The sequence below is a fragment of the Apteryx mantelli genome, chromosome Z, assembly GCF_036417845.1.
Source record: "Apteryx mantelli isolate bAptMan1 chromosome Z, bAptMan1.hap1, whole genome shotgun sequence".
Taxonomy (NCBI): domain Eukaryota; kingdom Metazoa; phylum Chordata; class Aves; order Apterygiformes; family Apterygidae; genus Apteryx; species Apteryx mantelli.
In genome coordinates, this window is record NC_090020.1 from 36,513,717 (window position 1) to 36,539,940 (window position 26,224).

Sequence of the window (26,224 nt, forward strand, 5' to 3'; positions counted from 1 at the left end):
GCTTACTTTAAAGAAGTATTTCTAATCTTAATCAATATTCTTAAAATGTAAAGCTTTCTAGAAGTGCAATCACAGAGGCATGCACCTAAAGCTACATCTATGCAGGGACTGAGGAGACAAAGTTCAAAATTTAGGTTCTCAAAATTCCTGCTTAGCTGTTGAGATTTTGCTTTTCCCTTGCAAGTCACAGTCTTGATGGTATTAGACAATGGCATCACACTGTACCTAAGGTCTTCTAGGACTTACAGACGAAGCCTTCCACAGCTAAGGAGTCTGACTCAGGAGGCACCTTCCCACTTAACAGACACAACTCTCCATAGCATGAAGGAGATGTTGAGGATGAGAGGAAAGCAAGAAGGGGTCTAGTCCTTACTCCTGTATGTATTATGGAAACAGTGCGATACTCACTGGGTGAGGGACTGCAAGATAGACCTTCCCTCTTCAAACCAAGAGGCTAACAGTCATTCTTGCTATGTGTCAGCAAGTTAATTTGAAGAGTAGGTAATTTAAGTAGAAAAGTTTAATCAGGAGTGACTGAAATCGTCCAGTGATCAGGTCACTCTGGTAGGAGTATTAGGTTCAGACCATTTCAGTGAAAGAAGGGAACAAACTGAGTCGCTTTGGTCTTTTGTGAGACTCCAACTATTGACCAATTAGATAAATCAAGGGGTCGCAGCATATCCTTTCCACTTTTCCAAAAAAGGACTGATTTCAGCTCAGTTTTAACAAAGAGGATAAGAACCATGAACTCCAAAGTTTAGGGCTGTAAATCCAAAATGAAGAGAGGAACTTTCTCAAGCACAGATGTAGAAAAGAAAAAGGAGGCCTAAAACACATCCATGTCTTCATTTACCAACCAGTATCTTAGGTAGAACCCTCACCATTATGCTGTTTTCTGTGGATCTTATCCCCTTTCATACATTATATAGATAGCGTAAGAATTATATTTAGATATTACGATCTCTACTAGGGATTAGGGTCTAGAACTCAGATACTGGGTTTTTTGCAGCATCTATGTCCACTTTGTGGAGCTGCTCATAAAGATATCAGAAATGGTTGTGCTGAAGTGGACTGTGACTTAAACATGCAACCTGAAAGCACTGGACAAAACACCTCTTCTATCCATCTCTTCCTACATCCACTGCTTCTTAGACACATGCTCACTGGCTTTCTCCTGCTTTCACCACTACTTTGAAAAGGAGGCTGGCCAGAAGAACACAATTAAAACACTATTCAATATGAATTACAATTTCCGGATTGAATCCTGAGTGATCACAATCTGGAATTACTTATATTTATTTACATAAATAGTTAAGTTACAGCCCAGTTTTTGAAGACAACAGTCCTGGAAGTATGGACTTATCACATGAATAAAAGATGCAGAGTCAAACTCTTTCTACATAAGCATACAGATACATTATTAACATTCATATGTAATGAAAACACGGTCCTCACAACTCTATTCTTACAATTTAAATTTCAAACTTTGTCTTTCTAAGCTGCATGAGACAGACACATTTTTTTAAAAGGATTTATACAACTGGCATCAGATTTTTTTTTAACATGCTAGAAAGAATTGAGCCAAAGATGATATCACAAAGTCCCTTATGCTTAAAGGAAAACGTTAAATCAATTACCAATTGCTAGAATAAAGAAAGAACTATCTGCTGTACAAGTTCCTTAAAAAAAAAAAAAAAAACTCATGTTCTTCTGAAAGTTGCATTATGCAATGAGAAAACTGTAACACGTTCTCATTTCTTTAATGTAAATATGTTATAAAAGCTTTATTAGCATATGCTTTAGAAATTATAATCAAAGAGGAGCAGTCACTAGCCAGAACTTTGAAGAGTTTATAAACACATATATACAGAGTATGCCTTAGAGGGTCAATGTACTATTTTGAACTCAAGAACTGCAATAGGACTTAGCTTTGACACCGAATGTTCACGCCCTTTATAATAAATTCTTTTAACATACTACATATTTCTTCCCATGTGAATGAGTGTCTTTGGAAGAATTATCTACTAGATAAAATTTGAAGATGAAATCTAAGTCTAGACTCAGTAAAAAGGGGGTGGAGACTGATCTTACAATCTATGACAGTTGTTGATTAATGAGCTGCTTATGATTACTGTAGGCCTGTCCAAACTGCAGAAGCAAGTGATACTATAGGACTGGAAAGAATGCGCTATCTGGCATGCTGCACCTTTGCTGAAACTTAGAAATCACTCTGACTTCTGCTGCATTTACTTTGGCCTTGAACTACCATATGTGAATCATGAGATACATAGCATACATATGCGCCTCCTTGCTACTTGACTGCTGTTTCTGCAAGAGATTTTCTGTATTACAGAACTCGTACATCGCAAGTAATGCTACTTGTAACAAACATAATGCGTTCTTTATTGGGTTCAAGGTTTTTGCTGGTATCAATTGAAGTGCTCTTGCACAAACAAATTCAAAACTTCCTGGAGTACAATTGTACTATCACATCCTGAGGGTGTTTGATCTTGTCTGACAGTCTGAACAATTTTATATATATCCTTATGCATGCACACACACATGCATGTATATGCACATGCCTATATATACATATACATATTATAATGGATAATGAATACATTGTATAAACACAATACATTCTGTACAATTAATAAAAATCATCATTCAACTCTATTCCAAGGTTGAAACTGAGTGTGATTTGAACCATGTATTGAATAAAATAAGTACCTTAGCAGTAAATCTTTGGTGATAGCCTGATCATTTCTTATCCATTTAAAAAACTTTTTGGGAACACGTTCAAAACTCCCCTAATTATACTTATAAAACTATAGTGTTCTTAGAAGTGAAAACCCATGCAAGTTCTGAAAACTGCTCCCTGTACCCTGTAATCTGAGCTGCAGACTCAGACAATACAAAAAGCAACAGAAAAAAGACATAAACAGAAAAAGTAGCCTTTGTGATGCCTCAAAATACACAAGAGGAACTTCATTACCTTTTAGCTGAACGCATCTCTCCTTTTGGTTTATCTGTTTGCAATTATTTTCCTTTTTCACATTTTTGGAGACAGCTGTCTTTCTAAAAGTGTGCACAAAAAGAACATCTTAATACAACCACATCATCATCATCACACCTAGAATACAGTATCATCCTCATTAGCCAGTGAACCCCTCTGACTTTTCAGGGGTGTCATTAGGTATAATACTTCAGAGAACAAGGCTAAAATGCCACAAATAAGCCATGAAAGCACATCCTGTTCAATGTATACCACACAAAATAGCAATGGTTTTCAAAGACCTTCTTATCGTAATTCTTCATTATAGTCTCAGTACACACCTTTTCAGGGATCTGCTTACAGGGAAAAGCAATGTAACCAAAAACTAAGCATGATAAATTAAGATGCTTCAAGTACTCCTTTCATTTTGCATCTACAAGCGTTTTTTTTTTTTGGTACTGTGACGTCTCACTAGTACTCAACTTCTTACCTTACTTCCCAAGTCTCCCAAACCCAGTCTCCACTAGGATGATTTTATGCCCTCTCGTGTGTTTGAGAAACCACTGATTTTTGGTGCATTCAACAAACTTGGTTATGGTTATATGCATCATAAAAAAACAACTGATAAAGCAGCTGCACATGATATATACTGGTGCTTACTATTTTGAATGCAGCTAGTTAAAAGAGGCCCTGGAAAAGCATAGATATCAACCCTGAAGTAGAACTATGAGCAATTGTCCGCAAACTCACATAAATTTCAACAATTTGACAAATGGCTCTGCAAATCTCAAAGAAATGTTCCACAGGACAACATCTTCAAGTGCTAACTATACCATTACACAACCTCAAAACAAATAACACACCAAATTTCTTAATAGCAGGTGAAATACTCAAAAGCAACAAACTGACTTAAGTCTTTCAGACAGTTCTGAAAACTTTATTCAGAAATTTAGTAAATTTAGTGAGAACCTACTTCAACAATACCACTGAAAAAACATTAATGTATTCATAGATCAAAAGCTAAAATGATACGGGTCTCATAAATTCACACAGTATTTCTGCATAAAACGAACAATTACAAGGCAATAACAAGTTGTGCTTGCACTTAGACCGTGGAGAGGAAATCAACTCATGGAAAGATCACCTCCTCCACATTCAACTCAATAGTGAAGTGCAGAGGAACCAACCCACTGTTCACCTGAGCTCAGTGGAAGCAGGAGGAGAAGCTGCTTATGCCTGGGAACCATGAAATAACCTTCCAGGGAACCAGCCAGAATCAGGGGACACTTACCCACGAGGTACTGTGGAGAAAAGCATAACTTTACCAGGAACTGGATGTGCAGAGCCTGAACACTTGAAGGATAATTTTCATAATGAGAAGTTATGCTCTGTAAGAGCATTTCTTTCACAGATCCCCCTGTTTTGGAAGCAAAATTCTAATATTGCTATTACTCATGAGCAATGCAGTCATCATAATGTTATTTACTTAATAACAGAGACAATAAGTGCTGGATGCATCTTTCACAAATTATTGTTCCTTTAAAATTGTTTCAATATCATTAACAAGTACCTTTAAAGACTGTCCAACTGGTATGCACTTTGTAATAACATTCAAACTGTTGACTTCAAAGAAGGGACTCAAATTGCCACAACATGACAATGTCTTCTCCTGAGAAAAAGGAATGGAGAGAGTACTATGACAGCAAAATTATTTTCTGAGATCGAAACTAGTTAAAGGCAAGAATCTGCACAGGACGTTGAACAGCACAGTTTTATGCCATAGTATTTAATGACATTCGAATTTTTTAAATAGACATTCCCAGAAGTTACTTAATCAGCGCTTGTTAGAAAACTAGAGGCAGCTCAATAACCAGACTCTGTATCAAAGTTATGAAACACAAACCAGTCAGCATAGACTTACTATTTTTTCTCCCATTAAAATAATTATTTCCTACCCAGTAAAAACAAAAATGACATGTTAGCATTTCAAAAATGACCCTCTAGGCTTTATATGACTATCAAAACAAGCACCAGTACTTTATTTGCAAATTATCATGCATGAAATGATCGACTCAGCAAGTTTACCAGTCAACAAAGTGTGTGCTCGACCAGTTAAAATCAATTTACATGTAAAGATATGTCTAAATATGAATTTAAATGAGTTCTTGACATTTCATCTTGATCAGCTGCTTTATCACCACAGATATGGACAGTGATCATAGTTAATGTTGCAGAACCAGCAGAGCGTGCACGAGTTTCATCAGACAACAGTAACCAAACACGAAGGAATTTGTTTCCATGTAAAAAAGATAGCCTCTGACTGCTAAGCCACGTTTATTTTCCAGTCAGGTTAACAAAAATACTTTCTAAGAGGCTATTTCCAGGTATTTGCTGTATATGCCATTACTACAGCAAATATACAGTATGAATCAGAATAGTTTTCTCACCTCATAACCTACTGGATTTCTCTTTCAAAGTATGGAAAGAACCCTGAGGCCTCCACCGAATAAAAAACCTTTCAGTTTTAGCCCTGCTGTACACAAACATTCAGTATTAGAACCCAAAAAAACAGCATTTGGGGGCTGAAGAGAATTCTAGCATTAACAGTGTATTAGTCACATCCCTGCACTGAGAAATCTTTAATGCATCAAAAATTTAAAATTACTGGGTCAAGTGAAATAAAGTTCCTTCACAGCAGACAGCGTTGATTAGATGATATTTTGCAAGAATGTAAGACAAAGCTGAGTTTAACTTACAAGAATGTATAATTAAAGGCTGGCCTCAAAGATGTCTTAATGTAATACAATTAAATGAATATAATGGCAATGATTTCATCAAAAGGACACCATTATGTGCTATTCTCAAAGTTAATTTCATTTTACTTATAAAAGCGCAAGTCAGATAAATAAAGCTTAACATTTTCCAAACAATAATCCTTTTCATTTCCCTTAGCTTTATTAATAAGGTACATATTCAGCTGGAATATTCAAATATAATTTTTGCTGATATACAGAATCATTTATAATGCATATTTGATAAAATTCCCCTTCTTTTTTTTTGATGTGTAGAAGTCACTTTTATTTTGATAAAATGATACAGTAGACTTACACTTAACATCACATATAGGCTTTATTTATATAAAGAATTTAAAGAGGTTTTTTGTTTGCGGAATGGTAAGTTTCATACATATGAAATTTTAAAAATGCTGCATGAACCTGTGACCTTGCCAATACACAGAGCAACCTTTAGAAACTGTAATGACCATGAATTGACACACAGATCTATCTGGGCCCAGTACAGGTATGGACACATTCAAAATGTTGCACCAGTATGATTTGCTTTTACTTTGGTGGTTGCGATATTCCAGGTGCTGATGCAAAGTGCACCTTAGCGGTTCTCCTAGTCGTACATTTACCCCATTGTATTTTAAAGGCATCAGCTTCTTCTATTCTCCCTTGTAGCGAGGAGGTCTCTTCTCCTTAAATGCAAGAAGACCTTCAATTCTATCTTTTGTTGGAATAGTCTACAAAGAGCAGAGTAACATTTTATTATTGACAGCAAAAATAATACCACGAAAAATATTTTCATACAAACCCTAGTTCTTGAATGCATGCAACATGCATCATACAGTCTATAAAGAAATGAAAACTGCAAGGTATATTTAGACATTTGGAAGTGCCAGATCCTTTAAAGGCATAACATAAGGCTGAGAAACAGTCTGGGAGAAGAAAGTATAACTTTCCTCTGAGCAGATGACAATGAAAAAATTCCTAGGGCTTGGCGTTTTGTCTGTTTGTTTTGTTTTTAGGCTATTAATCAGATTGCCATATGCTTTAAATGACTATATCTCCAATGCTGACACTTCTATTTCCAAGATCAAAAATTTGTCTGAACGTCCATGAACATACAAACTCAAAATACTTTATTTGCACATTTTGCTGGCAAAGAGGTTTTTCTTGATTTTCTCACGGTTAGCACACATGCCATTAGTGGCATATAGTAGTGAAGTGTCCTTCACATCATTTCACATTAAACCAAAGCAAAGCAAACGTAAGGCAGTTCTTGGGCTAGATGTATGACAATGTATGGCTGGCTAGGTATAGGGCTGACAGCACTTCATTCCCTTTTCCCAAACAGTCTTGAAAAGAGGATGTTTTTGCCCTAAACTACACCTCCTTCCTTAAACTTCTTATAAAAACAGAGTAAGTAGAAGGAAGGTCTAAATACAACACCAAAATATTTGAAGAAGAAATCACAGAGCAAATTCAAGTCATATTTCTGCATGTGTTTCACAACAGGCTCCAAACAACCCTGTTTTGTGGGGTTTTCTGTATTACATACCTGAGCGTAACAAGCTTCTTCAATTGCTAAACCTGTTACTAAGTCCACCTGAGGAAAAAGAATAAAATACTTTTAAAAGGGTATTTTTGTACACTTAGTATACACTCTGTTTCCTGATAGTAAACTTAAATACTGTGCTGCTATTTGCCAAATACTGGAAAACTTCTGCAAATTCCTTCTACGCTACTTTAACATAGAAATACTTCACTGTCATGTGGTGAGAGTGGTTAGTGATTTCTCTAACAGTTTCCTTATTCCATAATACTGTAACACTGTCAAAAGAATGCATGTTTTTCACTTCAAACCATCTGGACCAAAACCTATTAGCTAGCTGCATGTTTGCAATTATTACAGGGGAAAAAGATGAAGTGAACTGCATGATTATTTAAAAATTGGTTCTGAAACAAGCATCTTCATAACTTAATAAAAAAACTGATGCCATGCTAAAAAGCAAACATAAATTCAAGCTTAAATGTATATAAAAAAGAAAACGAGGCCAGTGGTAATCCTGTATCATGACGCAGATTTGATATTTTTCTTTGTGAGGTGGTCCAAGCAGCTGAAATGGCTGAATTTTCTCCTCACTGCTTCTCCGCCTCTCTTAAGTGTCAGCTATTGCAGGACTTAGCAGCTTTCCAAAAGGCCATTGCAAAGCCTGTGGCTATGCGCTACAAGCAGTGGGCCAAGGGGAGAGAAGCAGTGGCACAGATTCCCGAGGGAATCTCTGCCACGAATAGGCTGAGCAAGCATTTGCCTTGACTGGTTTTGATACAGGAGACCTTGTCTTGGGGACTCAGGATTAAAATAGAGGAGCGTTCAGAGTCCTTTCAACCCTATCTTCCCTAGTCCTACAAACTGACACTCCAGTTCATTATATCTGGTAGTTAGCCAATTCAGCTTGAAGCCTTTTAAACCTTGGGTACCACTTGAATCCCATCATTACTTGCTGTTTGAACTTCATGAACATACTCTTCACACAACAGCATCTGAGTTTGGTCCTCAGGGCAAAAGTCATTGGTGGTGTGCTCTGCTGAACTCAGTTATATCAATGGTTGCTTATGAGACTTAAAAGATCAACCTTAAATTGCACTTGTTGGTTTCAGATTTTGCATGTGACAGGATCCCCTTTCCCTCATCCCTGATTGAACTATACGCTGTCCTGGTGCAAGAATTTATGCACGTGCTTAGCTTTAAATATGAACAGTCCTGCCGAGCTCAGCAAGATGATTCACAAGCCTAAAGTAAAACACGTGTCCAGATGTGTTCAGGGCTGGGTCTTAATGAGCTTTAGAGCTAGATCAATAGTGTTCAAGGAGTGGCAATTCAACATCTGAAATCAGATTCCTGGTATAATTTTAACAATAGCCTGTATTAAATTATTAAAAAGCAATAACATGCCTTTTGGTCTTTAACTACTAGTTATTAAAACAACACTGATAGCCTTGACAGACTGCTAAGTATCACTTCGGAGATTTTCTCCTTCCCAGCATTTGAAGTACAATTTATTCATAGTGGTTTACATTTACTTTCTAATATTAATAATTAACAGAGTGCATTACTCTCTGACAGCTATGGGGTTACTAAGCCTTGTTATGGAAATGTCCAAACAGCATCAGCTCTAGTCTCAGGAGTCTGAAATCAATAAACACAGACATAAAAAAAAAATTGCATTTAATCTTAAGAAAGAATTTTTAGACAAATAGATTTTGAAAGACTACACATGGAGAAACTAAAAACAGGTCTATGAAAAAAAAAAATCGCTACAGAAGACCTGTTGCCATCCTGACTTCTGCTAACTGTTGTGAGTTATGAGAAGTATAGATCCTTACCTCCATTCCCTGATTGATGGCTAGTTTTGCAACTCTCATTGCTAGTGGTCCCTAAAATGAAATAAAAAGCTGGTTTGCATGTCATTAAATTTTACAAGATTATGCTGTGAAGAGTCTGCACATCAACGCTGTTGTATTGGGGCCCTCTGGACTTTGTACTTTTATTAAATAGATAACAAACAGGTCAAACATCCTAAATTATATGACTATGGTAGGTATTTTCTTCCAAATAGGTATTTTCAATATTGAGAAAAGGTGAAAGAAGCATATAGTTTTTGAAAGAGACAAATCAAAGCAGCACACCGGGTTTATGTTTTAAAGATGCCAGTCACTTCCACTTATGTCAAGATTGCTCAATACCCTCCAAAACAAGGCCTACAGGATATTATAGGGCTTCACGTGATCAATCCTAGTGCGTCCCGATTATCATAGAGTGAAGAGACATGAAAAGATGGGAAAATGAAATGAACTGATACAACTTCAAACCTAAAGCATGCGACTGCAAAGCCTGCATTGGGCAAGTAATGACTTGTCTTCTGCAAGCAACTGAGGTAAGAAGGGAGCAGAGGTAGCTCCACACTCCTCCTCTAATATGCCACACAACAGTTTAGTCATATACCTGTCATGGGCATCAGTTTCTGAATATAGACACATTGCTTTAAGGACGTCACCTGCTGCTTTGGGAAAAGGCAAATGCAGTCTCTTCAGTGGTGATACGGCATTGTACTTGCATGAGTTGCCAGGACCTCAGAGCTTTCTGCACATTTCAGAACTGCTTCCAGTGTGAAGCTGCAACTCTAAATCAACATTCCAGAATACAGTGTAAAAATTTTTATTTTATTTTTTATGTTCGTCTTTCTATGACAGTTTTCAGAACACAAATAATCAGTGCTAAATGCCGTATTTCATCTGTAACATTTTCAACTCTGAATAGTAAGTTTTCGCTCTTACACTTGTGATTCAAATAAAGTGGTCTCCTAATTATTTTCTTTAATACTGCTTGCTATAAATTTGCCACTTGGGAGTCTTCAGCTGAAAAGCAGGTTTATCAAGAGTTCAAAACTCACATTCCTGTTCTGAACAAATAGCTTGCACTCTATGGCAGTAAGGGAACTTGTAGCAATCAGTTATTACAAAGACTCCTGCAAGAGTCACACTTAAATTTCTTACTAAAATTGTTAAGTTCTCACGCATGGGATTTCATTAAATCCCCTTTGCTTACATGTTACCTGGGCAGATGACGACGAACCTGTGTTATAGTCACAGGTCAGAGAAGAAAATAAATATTGAAAAATCTGGGAGTGGAAACATCCACGTGCGTCCAGTCCCACTGGGGATGCAGAAAGAACAGCCAGCTCTGTTCCTGCCACCAGGGTCTCCAGCTCAGTGCCATGAAGGGCCAGGCAATCAATCCCCCTCCCCAGTGGGGAGCTAATTATGATAGTTCACAACGAGGCAAGTAAGAAGGAAAAGGCAATTGCTAAACTCTGAACATTGGCATATGGCTGTCTGAAAACCGTGCCATTTCAACTCTTGTAGTGAAAGACAGAGATAGCATGTCATTCAGAACTATAGAAGAGCACAATTCTTTCATCAGACTTATACACACAGGCGAAAAAGCAAACAGATGGCCCTCCAGTACTAAATGGGTTTTGCTTTAATTTGAAATTACATTTGGCTTTATGTTCTCAAAATCACAGTTACACTGAGATATGTCCACCTTCGTATGGACTTGTCTCTCTTCTGAAGCATTCAGCTGCAACAGAGTAACCTGTTGAGATAACTGCTTTACTAAAAAAAAAAAACAACAACATTTTTTATGTCTGAAACTTGAAAGCCAAAATATGCAATACAAACACAGACCATATCACAACGATACAAGGAGTGATACAGCTTATGTGCTTCACTGTGAAATACTTACCAAGTAACACCACCACATACATGAGCGAGAACACTTCTGATAGCTCTCACCATAACTGGAAGAATAACTTTGTAAGATATAACTTCGTGAGAGTTTTTTCCTTTTTACAGCTGGTTCTTTCTCTGTTTCAATGCTTGTTCACAACTTAAAGCTAAAAGCAAAATAATCGGTGGTACCTGAGGTAAAAATTCTCTTGCAAGAGCTAATGCCCTCCTGTAGGCAGCATCCCCGGCTTCATTCTGTTCTACCACATGGCTGATCAGCCCTATGGATTTTGCTTCCTCGCCGTCTACAATGCGCGCAGAGAAGATTAGCTCCTTTGCCAAAGATACGCCGATTGTGCGAGGCAATCGCTGGGTGCCCCCTATAGTTTGGAAAAAAGCAGAAAATGCAAGTATTAGTTTCACGTCCATCTATCTAGAAAAGAAGATGCCTCCTTCAATTTAAGTATTTTCATTTTTTATTAAGCAAACAGTTACGTGGAGATACAGAAATTACCCTATAATATAAAGACATTCTTAAATGCCTTCTTCAGTTTTGAAACTTTATCTAAAGTGAAATAAAATTTTCTGCATCTCAGAAAGATACACGAATAATTGAAAAGAGCCAATCTTAAGAAAGAATATGTTTGATTACAGATGGGCTACCATGCTCATAGCAGCCTAATGCTGAAGGAAAACTACTTGCCAGTAAGTGACTGTATCCAAATATTCAGCTTCTTTTTAAGAAGGTGTATATTTTTAAGATATTAATCACCACAATATGAACACTTTTAAAGAACTATACTCTAAGAAACATACTCTCTCTATATATACTCTTTCTATATATACTCTACACTCTAAGAAACTAATGCTCTAAGAAGCACAAAGCTGTAGCCAAAGCTAAAATTTGCATTTCTTAGGGACAAAAAGTATTTTTTCCCCAAAGAACTAAAAATCCACAGTCTCTTCACTCCTTACTTCCAACTTATTGTAGAAATCTAAAGTCTGATTACAAAAATCAGGAAAGGCCGATGACTGGTGTGGATCAGCAGAGAAACGCGGCTACCATTAGTTAGCTATTCTTACTATGTTAAAAAATTCTTTGGCAGATCATCATTTTGAGAAGGTCAACAAGCAGTAACTGCATTAAACAGATATATGAAGACTACTTAGTTATACTGAGAATTAACTAACTTTCCAGAATTAACAAACAATGAGAATGAAAGAATAAGAAGAAAAAACTGAAGAAGTAGACTCAAATCCCAAAAGCAGATACTATTATGAATTAAAATAGTTGAAATGGCCTTTATGCAGGAGACAGGACTTTGAAACTATACCAGGTCTACTGCTTTGACAGGATCTGAAATAAATATTCATTTTATTTAGACAGTCTAGAAATAGAATTTTTTTTCCAAATAGAGCTACTTCTGCAAGGACATGTTAACATATTAAATCATTAATATATGTGTATATGCAACAGGAATATATACAGAAGATATTCAAGGGGATGTGATAAAAAGCTGAATAAATGTGTGTTCAGTTAATATAAAATAGATTAATTTTCACCAGAAAATGGCAGATTAAACCAGTATTTTATTGAAGCCATTCAGCTCTTTTACTGATGTATTCTTTAAATATGCAAATACATCTCTGAGACAAAATAAACTGACTGGAAACAAATAAAAAGTCTTTATGATTCCGTGATTCAGTTTTCAACTATTATTTATTATGAACTACAAGCTTCAGCACTACTGTATTCCTCTTCATAAAAACAGCTTTGAACACATTACATCATATGAAGATGTAGGAATTTTGGGGGAGGGGGGGTTCTGCCTTATTTTCTCCAGAATATTACAAAATCATGGTCTCTACCAAAACATGAGATTTTCAAGAACTCAAAAAATATTTACACTCATAATAGTTTAAATAAAATTTGTAGGACAGCAGCATTAGTAAGCACAAACGATGAGGTATTCTCAGTGGTCCTCCCACTGTGCGATGATTTTAGCAAAACCATTGTGATGGTACAAGGACAGGTGGTCACAGCAAGAAGAAGCCTTGTTTGATAGGTCTCCAAGAGCTGTCGGCTCCTGTCACCTTGATAGCAGCCATTCTGTGTCTAGTCTCTCATGTCACAGTGAAATTGCTTACAAAATGATTTTAGACCGTGAGACCATGGTAAGTCCTTTACTGATAAAATGGTAAAAGTGCTGGTAGCTAAAGGCAGATACTAGAGCCCCTGATGCTGCTGCTAGTTGTGCAGAGGAACTGGTCATACTGCCAGGGGAAAAATCCTGCTAACGGCATCTGTCAGAAAAAATGCAGAATCAAAAGAAAGCCCATATTCTAGGATATTTTTTTTATGAGGAGGAAAAAAAACCCTCCCAAACAAAAGCCCTTTTAAAATACTACCAGACCTGAAGCCTACACCTTCCTCTCAGTCTTGGCTGCCTCACTGGTAGGATTCACAGACAGAGAATGAATTAAGCTCAAGCTATAAACCTTTAAATCACAACTATATGCCAGAAAAAAGGGAGCTGTGTTTTCAAGCATAGCATACTGAGCTGTACCACTACCACCAAACAGAAACATTTATTGGCTTTATCTATTTCTTTTTCTTTTTTTTAATACTGAATATCTTTCCATTTCTCACCCAAAGAAGCTGTCATATCCTAATCAACATCTATCCTTGTACACATTTTAGGTGTACATCAGAACATAGCAGATGTCTATTCTGATCTCTTTAAGAATAGTTTTCTCATAAATGATCCCTTTCACCATAGTAATGGAATCTAGAGAAACATCAGATTTAGCTTTTGATCAAAGAAAGCTATTTGTTCAAATCATAAGACTAAGAGGCTGCATCTACTGATTTCACATCTTCTGTTCCTTCCTTGTTTGCTATGCTTTGTAATTTTTTCTAAACTATCTCCCCTTCCTTTACTGTTTTCTCTCTTCTATTACTGCTTTTACCAGGAAATGTTGAAAACAAGATTTAATTGAGCAACAATATTTCATAACTTTGACCAAACAATGGATATGTTTAAGCATGAAATAGTGTTTATAGATGAAAAAAGTTTTCTTGCCAGTGTCTTACGCAATAATGATTAAAGAGCAAAAAAGCAGACTATAGTCTATGTTGTTTGGCTGCCTCTCACACTGCAAAGCCATTAAGCAGAGGAGCATGTTCTTTGATTAATATTCACAGAATACAAGCCAACAGTTCACTGCATCAATCACGTATATTCAGTAGTAGGAATAAGACAACTACGCATGCAAAAGCAGTAAGAGTCAATTAATCAAATGCAAACAACACACCAAAATATACGTAGCTACGTACACTTATGAGGAAAACACACAGAGTACATTGTGGATAGATGTTCTGTTTTGGTAATGCACAAAGAACATATAGTTCCTGCCAGCTACAATCAGAGCTAAAGGAAGTAACACCCAGTCTTCAAAGACATTACTTAAGCAGGGCATTTCATCTAAATGTAGAGAAGAATTTGACGGAAGAAAAGTTGTTTCATCTTCACAAATTTAATGACATGTTATTTCAAGGACTAGCGATCTGGTATTACTCACTGTGTTGATAAAAGTATTTGACACACAGCTGCAATGTAAATGCATTCTTATCTGAAATAGTATATATTCAATGTTGTAATAATGTAAACAGCTTTTTTAGACGACAGTCCAGTCCATGTGAAAAGACACAGCACGTGCAAGACTGCTAACTACTGGTATGAAAACTGTTAACCAATATTTTTGCTCAACAAACAGTTGATTTTGTATGAATATTTATTTAGTGTCAGTAATTCATCAGTTGCAAAATATGTACACAACTGGTTTGGATTAAGGGAATTACGTGAACAATTCCCAAGAGTATATTCAACAAGATGAAGCAACTAGCTTACTGGAAATAGATTCATCATTCTGGCAGAGAGTATCTACACTCGGTAGTTTCTCATAGCTCAAGGCTCTGTCAAAACATATTGGGAAAAATCCTGTTCTGACAAAAAATCCAAACTTGAATTCAGGCATACTCTTGCTGTTTAAGATCAGTAACAATGATTCTTTTTATCCTATCCTTTCTCTCACAAGCTTTGTTTGGTTTACCTTAGACTGGCTTAACCGGCAGGTATCTAGATTTCTCTTTTTAAAGACTACTGTACATTTCTAATATGTTATTAATAACCAGTGGTGAAGCCAAAGTTTGTCAGCTGCAAACTTTCTAATTATTCAAGTCAGGCTAGAAATGGCTTGAACGTATCCTTGCAGTTCTTTCACAGAAAGCTCCAAGGAACAGCAGATTTTTCTCCTTTCCACTGAGACAGGCACAGCAGTATGGGATGCAGAAACCTGCTGTTAACAACATGCAGGCCTCATCAGTAAGCATAGGAGCCCATAAATAAGCTAACACTGGTCAAACGTTATTTTTAAGGCAATGTTTTCAGTCACGTAACTCATATTTGAAAAGTCTGTGCAACAAATGTATTTTATATTTTTAATGTACCCACCATCCGTTGCTGAATTCAGCAATTTTCAAAATATTACACTTTCTAAAAGCTATCAAGACAACATTTAACATCAAATCTCCAGCTGAGCGTTTACCAGATTATGCCTTGATCCTACAGAGCTGTACATAGGGTAGCTAACTTAAATCCAGGTATAAATCCTTATGGGATCAGCCATCCCAAATCCTTTCATAACAGAAAACATACAGGGCCTTTCACCGGCACCAAGGCTAATCACTGCAAACAGCTTAATCTGGAGAGACGTCAACAAGGATGCAAGTGGGAGGGTGAAAAGGGAGCAGGAAGGAAAGAAACAACGCGGCCTCTGCAACGAGGAGAAAGAATGGAGCCAACGAGAGAAGTCAGTGGGCTCAACCTCCGTTGGGTCTGGCCACAGCAGTAGTTTTCCTGGAAAAAACGCGGAGCCCCTTAGCGCACTACCAAGCCCACCTGAGACCAACTCCGAAGCTCTCTTCAGCTTGAAAATTGCCAATTTAGTTCGCACATCTTTGCTTTTTGCAATCCATTTTATTCATATTCATGTAGTAAGTACATATGTAGATTGCTTTATTTAAAAACATATCTGAAAAACGTCTAGAATATATCAGAGCTCCACGCGTGGGTGGCTTGAAGGTAGCAGCTTGAATCAGTAGACTGCAGTGCTTGGCTGGGGGATGCAGGATGTGCTTACGATTCATAAGGCAAAGTGTAAATATACTTTCAAAATTCACTAGTAGTTAAATAACCACAGCTTTGGTACAGAAAGATGAAATGGTGTGGGTAATTTAGAAAAACTGACTTCCTTTCTGAAGAGGTAATCCTCTTGCAAATTGAGGAAGACTAAAAATGGTTTCTCTGCGGACAGCTGCTTATATGAAACAAATGGAACCAAAAAACAAACCGAAGAGCCTGTATTTAAAAAAAACAAAAAAACAAAAAAACTCAACTTCGAAAGGAGCTCTACATGAAAGGTACTTCACATTTCCTTCACAATTATTGTACAAGCAGCTGTACAGCCAGACTGATAGCACTGCATAGTCTCCAAGGTCAAACCAACACTGCTTGACAAGCGCAGCCCTGAACTACAACACACGGACTCCCAGCACCTAAGGTATTAGCCATGCACACACTGACAATCTGCTATATCATTTCGCATTGAAATTTTCTGAGAAAGAAAAGAGAGTCATCCGTCTACTTAAACATACACAAATGCAACAAATAGGAGCACACGTGGATATTCAGCAACGCCAAACACTTCCCTATTACGCTGGATGGAAAATTGTTCCTATTGTCCTTCAGGAGCACAATGACAGTGAACTTAAATGAAACTCCAAAGTACAGATACATTAAAACATAACTCACTTCATTGCAGATAGAAATTAATGGCCCAAGAGAAGGCATCTTCCCATTTCAAAATTACACCCGCACATTTATGAAGTCATTACTCAGCTGTAACAACAGGTAGGAGGACTACACCAGTACTACTCTTTATGATCATACTTTACAAATCATGTGGGCTTTATGAGTAATATTAGGTTTAAAAAATAAAAGTTTTTTTGACTTGTATTTGAAATAAATAATTTCATAGACTATGTTCTTACAGTTTTGGATTGGTTATGGCAGCTACAGTTTGATTCATATGAAAATCGGGACAAAAAACAGATATGAAAAAAAATCGTAATTATTTTAGGGCAAGAGAAATGCAGAAAAGTGGATTACCACAAAGGTATTCTATTTGTATTTACATTTCAAATGAGATCACACTCCAAAATCAGGACAATTACTTTTTGTTTTTAATGGCTACAAGCAAAAAGAAGAAACAACAAGCAAAGTATGAATCAGACTATTATATCTGAAGTCTTCACTGTTTATGGACAAGTAACTTGAACACTTTCCTCACTTTCAGCACTCTTCATATAGAAATCTACTATTTCATCCTTCCACACAGCAAAAGCAATCCCTCACTCTGTCAATCCCCTAACCAAGAAAAAAAGAGATTATTTCTTCTCCCACCCTGACTACTGTCCTATTTATATGTCCTTGATTTCTTCACTATGAAATCCATCTGCTTTCAACTGTCCCAAAGAAATGAATTTTTAAGAATATACCCCCGATAATACTCATCCCTGGAATTCTCTGACTTGAGCAGTACTAAAGGAAGAAGAATCAGTGGCAAATTTAGAACAGGAGTCCAGGGAAAACAGCAAAGACAATGAGACTGCAGTAGGACATAGCATGGCCTGGTTCAGCAGTCAAATCCCAAGAAGGTAGCTTTATCTCCACAGATAAATATATGCAGAAAAAAAAATGTACATTTAGAGTAAGCATATTTTTCACCTCAAGTAGGATGTCTTCCCAGATGAAGCAGCCATACTGCTACAGCTACACTGCATCTAATGCCTAGGCTACCCTATTTAAAAGGAGATTGCACATGTCTACAACAACATTTTGCAGTGCGTTGGAAATACCACCTCTGTCAAAAATTGGCCAAATCCTTCAAAGCTGGTGTGCATTATTCTAGAATGATTTTCAATGCAAAAAGCAACCTCTTTGGTAAATCAGAAACTTAATTCTGAGATACTTAGTCTGATATTCATAGATACTCCTAACTTTTTTAGCTTGATCTGTTTAATTTTGTTTTGCTAGCTAGGAGTGCCAGAATGGTGTTCTGTTCTTTTTATTCTCCAAAGAGTGATCCTTCTATTTGTTATTTTATAGTAATAGTTGAAGAAATAATCACAGTTGTTATTAAAAACTCCGTAATTCACAGGCATGAATAATTAAAAATTATTATTTTTATTTGTGCCTGTTGATCTATATTCTGAATGTTACATTATTTGCTACTTCTTGTAAGCATATGTCTATCTGCAAGAGTAATTACAACTTATATTAGAAATTACCAATTAAAATAAATCCATCATAAATGTAAATAAAATATAAACATGCACTCAGTGTATGTTATGGGATATTCTATATATGCTAATTTTGAGCAGTTGGATATTTATATGCCCAGCTTGAGACAAATGAAGGCTAGTTTTTTCAGAGGCACCAAGCATCTGCAGCCTTAGTGACTTCAGCTGCAGCTTTTCATGCTCAATACTTCTAAAATATTAGGACTTGTATCAAAGTGGGTATCAAGATACTAAAAACAGTGAACTGACACCTGAAAAATTGCACTTCAGGCGATATGGACCTATCAGGTTAAAAGTCTGTGACACAGGCTGGAATAGAAGCTACTTCTTCCAAGTCAGGATCATCCTTTAAAGACTCTATAGAGAACATCTTTATTCACTGTACAAATACGCTTCAGTCACTACTCTGCTGCTGAAAGTGGGAATCTTCTAGACTATACACAAGACCAAGTACTCAAAGACGGAAAGGTTAAAAAAACAAACAAAAGCAATCGGAAGAAGATCCAGTTTGTTCATTTATTCATGTTCCTATCAGGAAAGCACATCTCATCATTATCTTGGACTGATACTTGGTCCCATATATTGCTGTTCAGGATCAACTGAGAAAGGGTAGGCAGGACCAGCACATTATTTTGAGGAGTAATACTATTAAAAGTTCTGACAACAGATGGTACATTTAAAACTGTCTTTTCTTCCCAGAATCCTGACTGATAAATATTATTTCATTTAATTCACATTGTTAACATTTTAAGAATCAGAGTTTTAAAAAACACATAACAGTCCAAAATCATTTAAAAGTTTCATTTTAATTTGTATATACTTGCATATAAAGGCATAGAACATCTTTAAATGTACATGGGATAAATGTTCTGCTAGGACAGCTCCTGTGCAACAGTGGACCTACCCCAGTAAGTGCAAACTGGGTGTTTTAACCTTTTACTGTTTGGGATTACTCAGATGTTTTTCCTTAACAGAAAACTACAGCTCCTCCATTAGCTTCTTAATCTGCAGCACCTTCTACCCAGTTTACAATTCCGGAAAAAAAAGAAAAGCCATTAACCGACAGGAAATTAATCCAGAACGAGCTCAAACAAATTATTCCCAGGCTACAGTTGTCAGGCTGCTACAACACTAAACGAAAGGGATTACATTAAGTAAGGACCTCTTTTACTCATCTCACCTGCTACTGTGACACAGTAATGCAGACCTGAAGTCCCTGCCTAGTTCACAGTATGGAAGGCAAGAGGGACGTATGTAACAAGAAGTCTTTCCCTGAATATAGACATTAGGTAGTGCTAATTATATTCTTCTGCCATCTAACCTTACACAGATGAGTTGGTGTTCATGGACCTTTACAGTTTTAAGGATCAAAGCAAATAGATACCATTTTTATTCTCCTTACATCCTACATCCAAATTTCAGGAGGAGAGGTGGTTGGGGATATATAAGCAGGAGGTAATGAAGGAATGAATTTATATCAGCACAAAGAGCTGGGATAGCAGCAGGGAACACTATACTTGTTAAAAATATATAGATACTTTTGAAGTAGCAGAAGTCATTAAGAATAGTTTATAACAAACATTAGGAATCTGCAAGATAGAGAGCACCACATTTATAGCCTTTCCACTCACTTCTCACTAGCTGGCCTCACCCTGCTCTTCAGGCAAGACTGTTCTGCTGTTCTGCTGAAGGCTGCATGCTTCTACGTGTGGTATAGTCTGGTTACTGCTCCTAGTTCTGCATCTCTTAAAGCACTCTCATGTGGAGATCCTTTGACCCTCTTTTTGGCAGCAATCTACCTCCTCTAAGTTGAAGGATCCATACTAGAACTCTCCCAAGTCCCCAGTGGCTTGGAAATGTTTTTCTGGAGCCTGAGCGCTTCAAGAGCTCTACTTTCTGCTTAAGTCCTTCCAGACAACATATGGTGTATGAACAAGAAACTCATCCATAGCGAAAGAATTTCTTTCATAAAGGATAATTTAGCCTTGAAATCCAGGGAGAATCATGGACCTTTAGAAGACACAAAGACATCCTGAATGAAACCCCTCCTAGGCTCAATCTGCCTGCAACTCTCGGAATTCGAGCAACATGCATAAACCTACCTCACCATGTTGACCTTAGTCTCCATTCTCTTTTTTCCTCAAAGAAGCCACTACTTTTTTTAAATCATCCCCACCTCTCTCTCTTTTTCCACATGTTTCAGCCTGACAACTGGCAGCCCTCCCTTCAACAGCCAGCCCTCTCTGTAGCATTTATTGTTCTGGCAAAGGGACCATTGAAACGGATCTCAGAAATTACAGCTCTTTATCACTCTTCCATTGGTAATCCTCTCCAAACAGGGCTACAGCTTATTATGCACACACGATATAAGTCTACACTGCAAAGCATAGGTGTTTTGTGGAGACATCCAATGGAACAGCAACAGCAGGATAAGCTTGCAATGTGCTTGCATGGCCCTCATGCTTTGTATATTCTAAAATCTACATGTGATTCGAGACAGTCCATATTGCTCTCTCTCATCTGGTTGCCTGCTTATGCACCTTTATTTCCTTGTTTGTTTGCTTTTGCAAGAGCCTAAAAAACCTTTTCTGGTCAAGCAAAATAGGCCTCCTTACTGGTTCATAATGGGACAGAGGGCTAGGAGCATACCTTGGAGCTCAAGGTTCAAACCCCACAGAGAACACTCCCTCCTGGCTTATTATATAGCTGATACTCAGGGCACGCATAAAGGAAGATAAGGTTTGGGGGGAAAGAACTTTTATAGGGTAAAAACTCTGAGAACCTGAGTGTAGGGAATAACCCTGCAGTTGCAGAAACGTGGAAGAGACAACTACAACCGGAAGCAGTGTTTCCAGTGACCCTGAACAAAGCTCCTGAGGTTCTGCTTTTTGTGGCAAGAGCATCATTACAGTTCCTAGAAAGGAGGCAAAGGAGGGCTTCCTCTAGCCTCAGTTCTCTCCTAGAAAAAGTCTTGGGACCATCCGAATTCTGGTAGGCTGATAAATACATTTTAGGTCCCAGGTAATTAAAAAAGCCAAGCCCACAGCCTGATTCTAAGAGAAATGGAGAATTTCACTCCATTCATAATGAACTAACAAATATCTACCCCTTCTGGCTGGTATTGATTATATTAGTATATTGAGTTAAAAGATCAAAATTAAACCAACTTCCTTGATCCTCTTTTAGTTCGGCTAATTTAAATTTCAGTGTAGTCATTCACATTTCTTGAGTCCCAAGCACAAAATAAAGCTGCTATTTTGTTAAAAAAAAATTGCCAGACTAGGCTTCTGAGTGACTGAATTCTGTATCTATTTCCTTAAAACATACATATCCATGTCAGGTATAATATAGCCTGTGTTGCTCTTTTCTTTATGATTTCACAAAACTTCCACAATGAGAATGAGCTGTCTAGAGAAAACTCAGATACAAGGCATGTAAGTCATCCAATTAACACTGGTTTCTCAGATCTCAGATTCACATTAAAATGTGAAGAACATTAATATAAAGTTCTTGCATAACAAAAGATTAAAAGGTTTTGGGGCAATTTTTACAACACGCTTGCTTTTTATTATGTTTGACAATGGTGGGGTGGATCCATCTGGGGGGGATAACCAGAACACAGATGGTGAAAAACTGAGGCAAAGAAGGAAGGACAGGAATCTAGTATTTCTGCATTTTAGAGTTTTGTAATAGTTGGCTTAGATAAGCCTACAGGGCCAGAGAGGTTCTGTGACATAATTAAGGAAACAATATTTCATAAATCATTTTGTCCAACTTGTTTTGTGGTGAACTTGTGCATCTGCTCTTTTAAGGTAGACTACACAATTGCCACTTCATTTCCTGAATTTCTCAGAAATTGATGAAAAATATCAACAGTCATACAGTGAATTAACTATAGGCTTAACAAGCTATTTTGCTTACTACCAAAATATAGTCATAACTGAAAATGAAATGGAAGTGGCCTCTATATTCTTACTCACTGATGACGGCTCTCAAAATAGGTAAACTATTCAGTTAAAAACTGAGTTAAACTATTCATACCTGTGCAAATGATGTATTTTAATGTGCTTCAAATTTCATGTTGAACATGAGTAGAATGGATCTGATTTTTTGTATTACCTTGGTCTGACAGATAGCTCCCACTTACTTCAAGGTCTTCAACCATGTACCGGCTGAAAAGGGGGCCACAGTAAAGCACCAACCTGTGCTTCAACTTCAGAGAAGTGTCATGTTTCACTCCTCCTATACACTATCCTTGAGAGTTCACAAGTGGAATGATGACAAGCATACAGTATAATCAAGATATTAAAGTTTGTCTTTATTATTTACAGTATAAATGATCCATGGCTGTATTTTACATGAGTATCCTAAGTTTAGTTACTGAACTTCTGGAAGAAATCATTTTGGTTATCTTTATGGCATAATCTTTTTTTTTTTTTTAATGTTCATCTGCTATTTTATCTCTGTAAGGTTAAGACTGGTCTCACCCTACCTTTTATCATGACACTCTTGTAGGTGGCAGCATGAACATTCCTCATAGAGGAATATTAAAGCAGCCGTATGAGATGTTTCTTCCTTGATCATCATTGCTTGCTATTCCAATTTGTTACATTACTTATAGTTTACTGTAGAGTGATTCTCCATGAGAAGTTTATTTAATTACAGGCTTTTTTTAGAGTTCAGTTTCAGGCCCATATTATTAAGAATTAAATAACAGTTTGGCATCTCTTTTAATACTGAGAAGACTATAAATTCAGTTTTATCTGCTTCCCAAAGCCACTTACAGCTTCCTAATTTTGCTGTTGCCTGGCTTCAGCGTGAGTTCTGGAAGTCCAAAAAGATGACTGGTCTAAAGCCAGTGGGAAAAAACTGAATATTCACATAGCTAAGTAGAACTTCACACAACCTGGTTCAATTCCTCTCTTCCTTTGGGACTCCAAAAGAGGTCCGCGCCAACAAGGAACTATATATCGGCAAAGAAGTATTTATGACCACTGGCTATTTACGATTTGAATGCAGTCCTTTAATTCCACCTGAGCAGTAAAACCTGTGAGCTCACCTGCACAGACAGGACAGGTAGTTCGTGCTCCGCTTGGAATTAACAGAGCTCTTTCTTCATTCACTTTGCAAATGGGCACAACTTTGACCATCTGCTTGAAGAATTTATCAGCTTCCTCTGTTGTCATCATTGCTTTCTGCTTTGTAATTACAGAATCACAGAATCGCTGAGGTTGGAAGGGACCTCTGGAGATCACCTAGTCCAAACCCCCTGCTCAAGCAGGGTCACCTAGAGCACATTGCACAGGATTGCATCCAGGCGGCTTTTGAATATCTCCAGAGAAGGAGACTCCACAACCTCTCTGGGCAACCTGTGCCAGTGCTCTGTCACCCCCACAGTGAAAAAGTTTCTCCTCATGTTCAGATGGAAGTGTCTGTGTTTCAGTTTGTGCCTGTTGCCTCGTGTCCTGTCGCTCGGCACCACTGAAAAGAGTCTGGTCCCATCCTCTCGACACCCTCCCTTCAGATGCTTGTACACGTTGATAAGATCTCCTCTCAGCCTTCTCTTCTCCAGGCTAAACAGGCCCAGCTCTCTCAGCCTTTCCTCATAAGAGAGATGCTCCAGTCCCCTAATCATCATTGTGGCCCTTCGCTGGACTTGTTCCAGTAGTGCCACATCCCTCTTGCACTGGGGAGCCCAGAACTAATTGAGGGTATTACAAACCTATTTTAAAAATAACATCCATAAAACCTCAATTTGATAATTGATATTTATAACTCATTTCTGGACCAAGCTAACTTCGATAGCAATCAGACTTTCCTCTTATCAAAATCACCAAAGGCTTGCAAAACTAAAGGATTTAGCTCAAGGCTTTTGTTCTTTCCCATATCCATACTGCTTGATTGCTAACCATTTGATTTAAAAAGGCCCAATGCTGATGCTAGTTTTTGCAGTACTGCTTTGATAGTTGTAAATAGTGGTCTTCCTATCATTATGTTCAACCCCAAACATTCATTAAGCTACTCTGGACACTCAAGAGTATTATAAATACTTCACTAGATTCAAGATGAATATTCACTCCCTGAAATTGTTCTACCCATTTGCAAGACAACACAGGCTTTGCTTTTCCTCTTAAGCTTTCCTCTGTACAGCACTGACCAAGCTAAGAATGAGAAATAAAAAATTTTACTTTTAACACATTTAGCTTCAGTGATGCTATGGACCAGACAGTAATAGCGATAAAAAGAAATTAAATCAAATTTAGTAGAAACAAAATATAAATGCAGCATTTTTGGTTCTCTGTGCCCCAAAACTTTTGAGTAATAAAGCTGCTTAGGCACAGAAACTTAACTCTTGACACTTAAGAAAAAGCAAAAACTTTTGTACACCAATAAAAGCATTGCTTCCACTTCTTTCCTCTCACTCAGTAACAGCTAATTCTCTTTTCCTGTACTTTCACATGTGCACACACAAAGATTTCCTTTGATCGAACATTAACATCTTCAAATTCAAAGCAACTGCTCTAACAGTAAGAAACGGGGGTAAATTTTTCATTTAGCTCTAATGAACACATTATATGAACATCTGAGAACAAGGGAAGTGAGATATATCAGAAACTGTTTTGCAGCTTCTGTGGTCACTACTAGACTATGCCTGGTAACCACTATGTAACAGGCTAAATTGACTTTTTGAATAGCAGGGGAGTTGTGTTACACCAAACCTGAAAATTTCTAAAATTTACAAACCTGATTATACACTGTAGGTTTCACAAACTACAGAGGAAAAATGTCTTAGTGTCCGTTTCATCCAATAATTAGATCAATATGATTTCATAAAAAAAAAAGGATTAACGTTCTAAAAGAAAGTTTTTGTTAGCTACTTAACATTTTTCTGTAAATATGAACCACAATCATGAGACTGAGGAAGCTGTTCGTTATAAAACTTTTACCTTGTTGATAAAACAAAGATATTGATGCTCCTTCACCTCGCAGGAGTGTTGGAAGAATACTTATTTACATCACCACAGTATGGTTGCCTCACAGGTATTAATGAATTTCTTTTCATAATACTCCTGCGAGGTGAAGAAGTATTATCATCTTCTTCCAGGAATACCATCTCTATACAAACTAGCAGGGAAAACTTAACAATTACGTCCCCAGAGCAGGGTTTGAACAGTGTACAGGAAACAGGGCACGGGGTTCATTTCACACAATGGGAATACAAAATATGGAATAGCAGCTAATTAAAGAACCATGTATCCTATGAAGTAGGGTATGCATGAAAAAAAAAGCAATGATGTAATTTGTCATGTTTCCTAATGCTTAACTACAGAGGAGACAATTTCAATCAGGGGCATCACAGTGACAGTCGAGCAGGTTACAGTTTTTCTGATAAGCACCGGAAAAAGTGAATTCATCAGCAGTGCGAACACCCTTGTTTTCATCGAATGGCCCACAGGTGGGTTTCCTCTGCAAGCAGCTCTGCTTCCTGTCCGTGAATGCACTTAACTCATTTCAGGCCACCCGAGTCCCTGGCCGGGGCAGCTTGGCCATGAAGAGCGGCCGGGGGCAGGGGCTGCACCGCGGGGCGGCTTACAGCAGACCCCCCCCCCAAGCCACCTACGTTGGGGAGCAGAGTTACGGGGCTCTGGGGCACTGGCGCCTGGGACGCTCACGCCGAGGGCTTGACATGGCGCGGGAAAGCCAAGAGGCAGGCAGGTTGGGGAACCAGCT

The 26,224-nt window shown here is 37.5% G+C and overlaps 1 protein-coding gene across 4 annotated transcripts in view; it reads right to left on the reverse strand.

The window, feature by feature from the left end:
• Positions 1–5,001: 5,001 nt before the first annotated feature.
• The window catches only part of AUH (AU RNA binding methylglutaconyl-CoA hydratase), a 110,494-nt gene continuing 89,271 nt past the window's right edge, over positions 5,002–26,224 (reverse strand). The window contains exons 7-10 of one of the 4 annotated variants that reach the window (XM_067315997.1): positions 11,263–11,450; positions 9,166–9,216; positions 7,337–7,384; positions 5,002–6,518 (exon numbers count right to left, since the gene is read on the reverse strand). In XM_067315997.1, coding sequence (XP_067172098.1) covers positions 6,441–6,518; positions 7,337–7,384; positions 9,166–9,216; positions 11,263–11,450 — 365 coding nt within the window. In that variant the 3' untranslated portion in view covers positions 5,002–6,440. Of the gene's footprint in view, positions 6,519–7,336; positions 7,385–9,165; positions 9,217–9,836; positions 9,963–10,816; positions 10,957–11,262; positions 11,451–26,224 lie in introns of those variants that run through there. The other 3 variants (XM_067315999.1, XM_067315998.1, XM_067316000.1) reach the window with 3 other exon arrangements.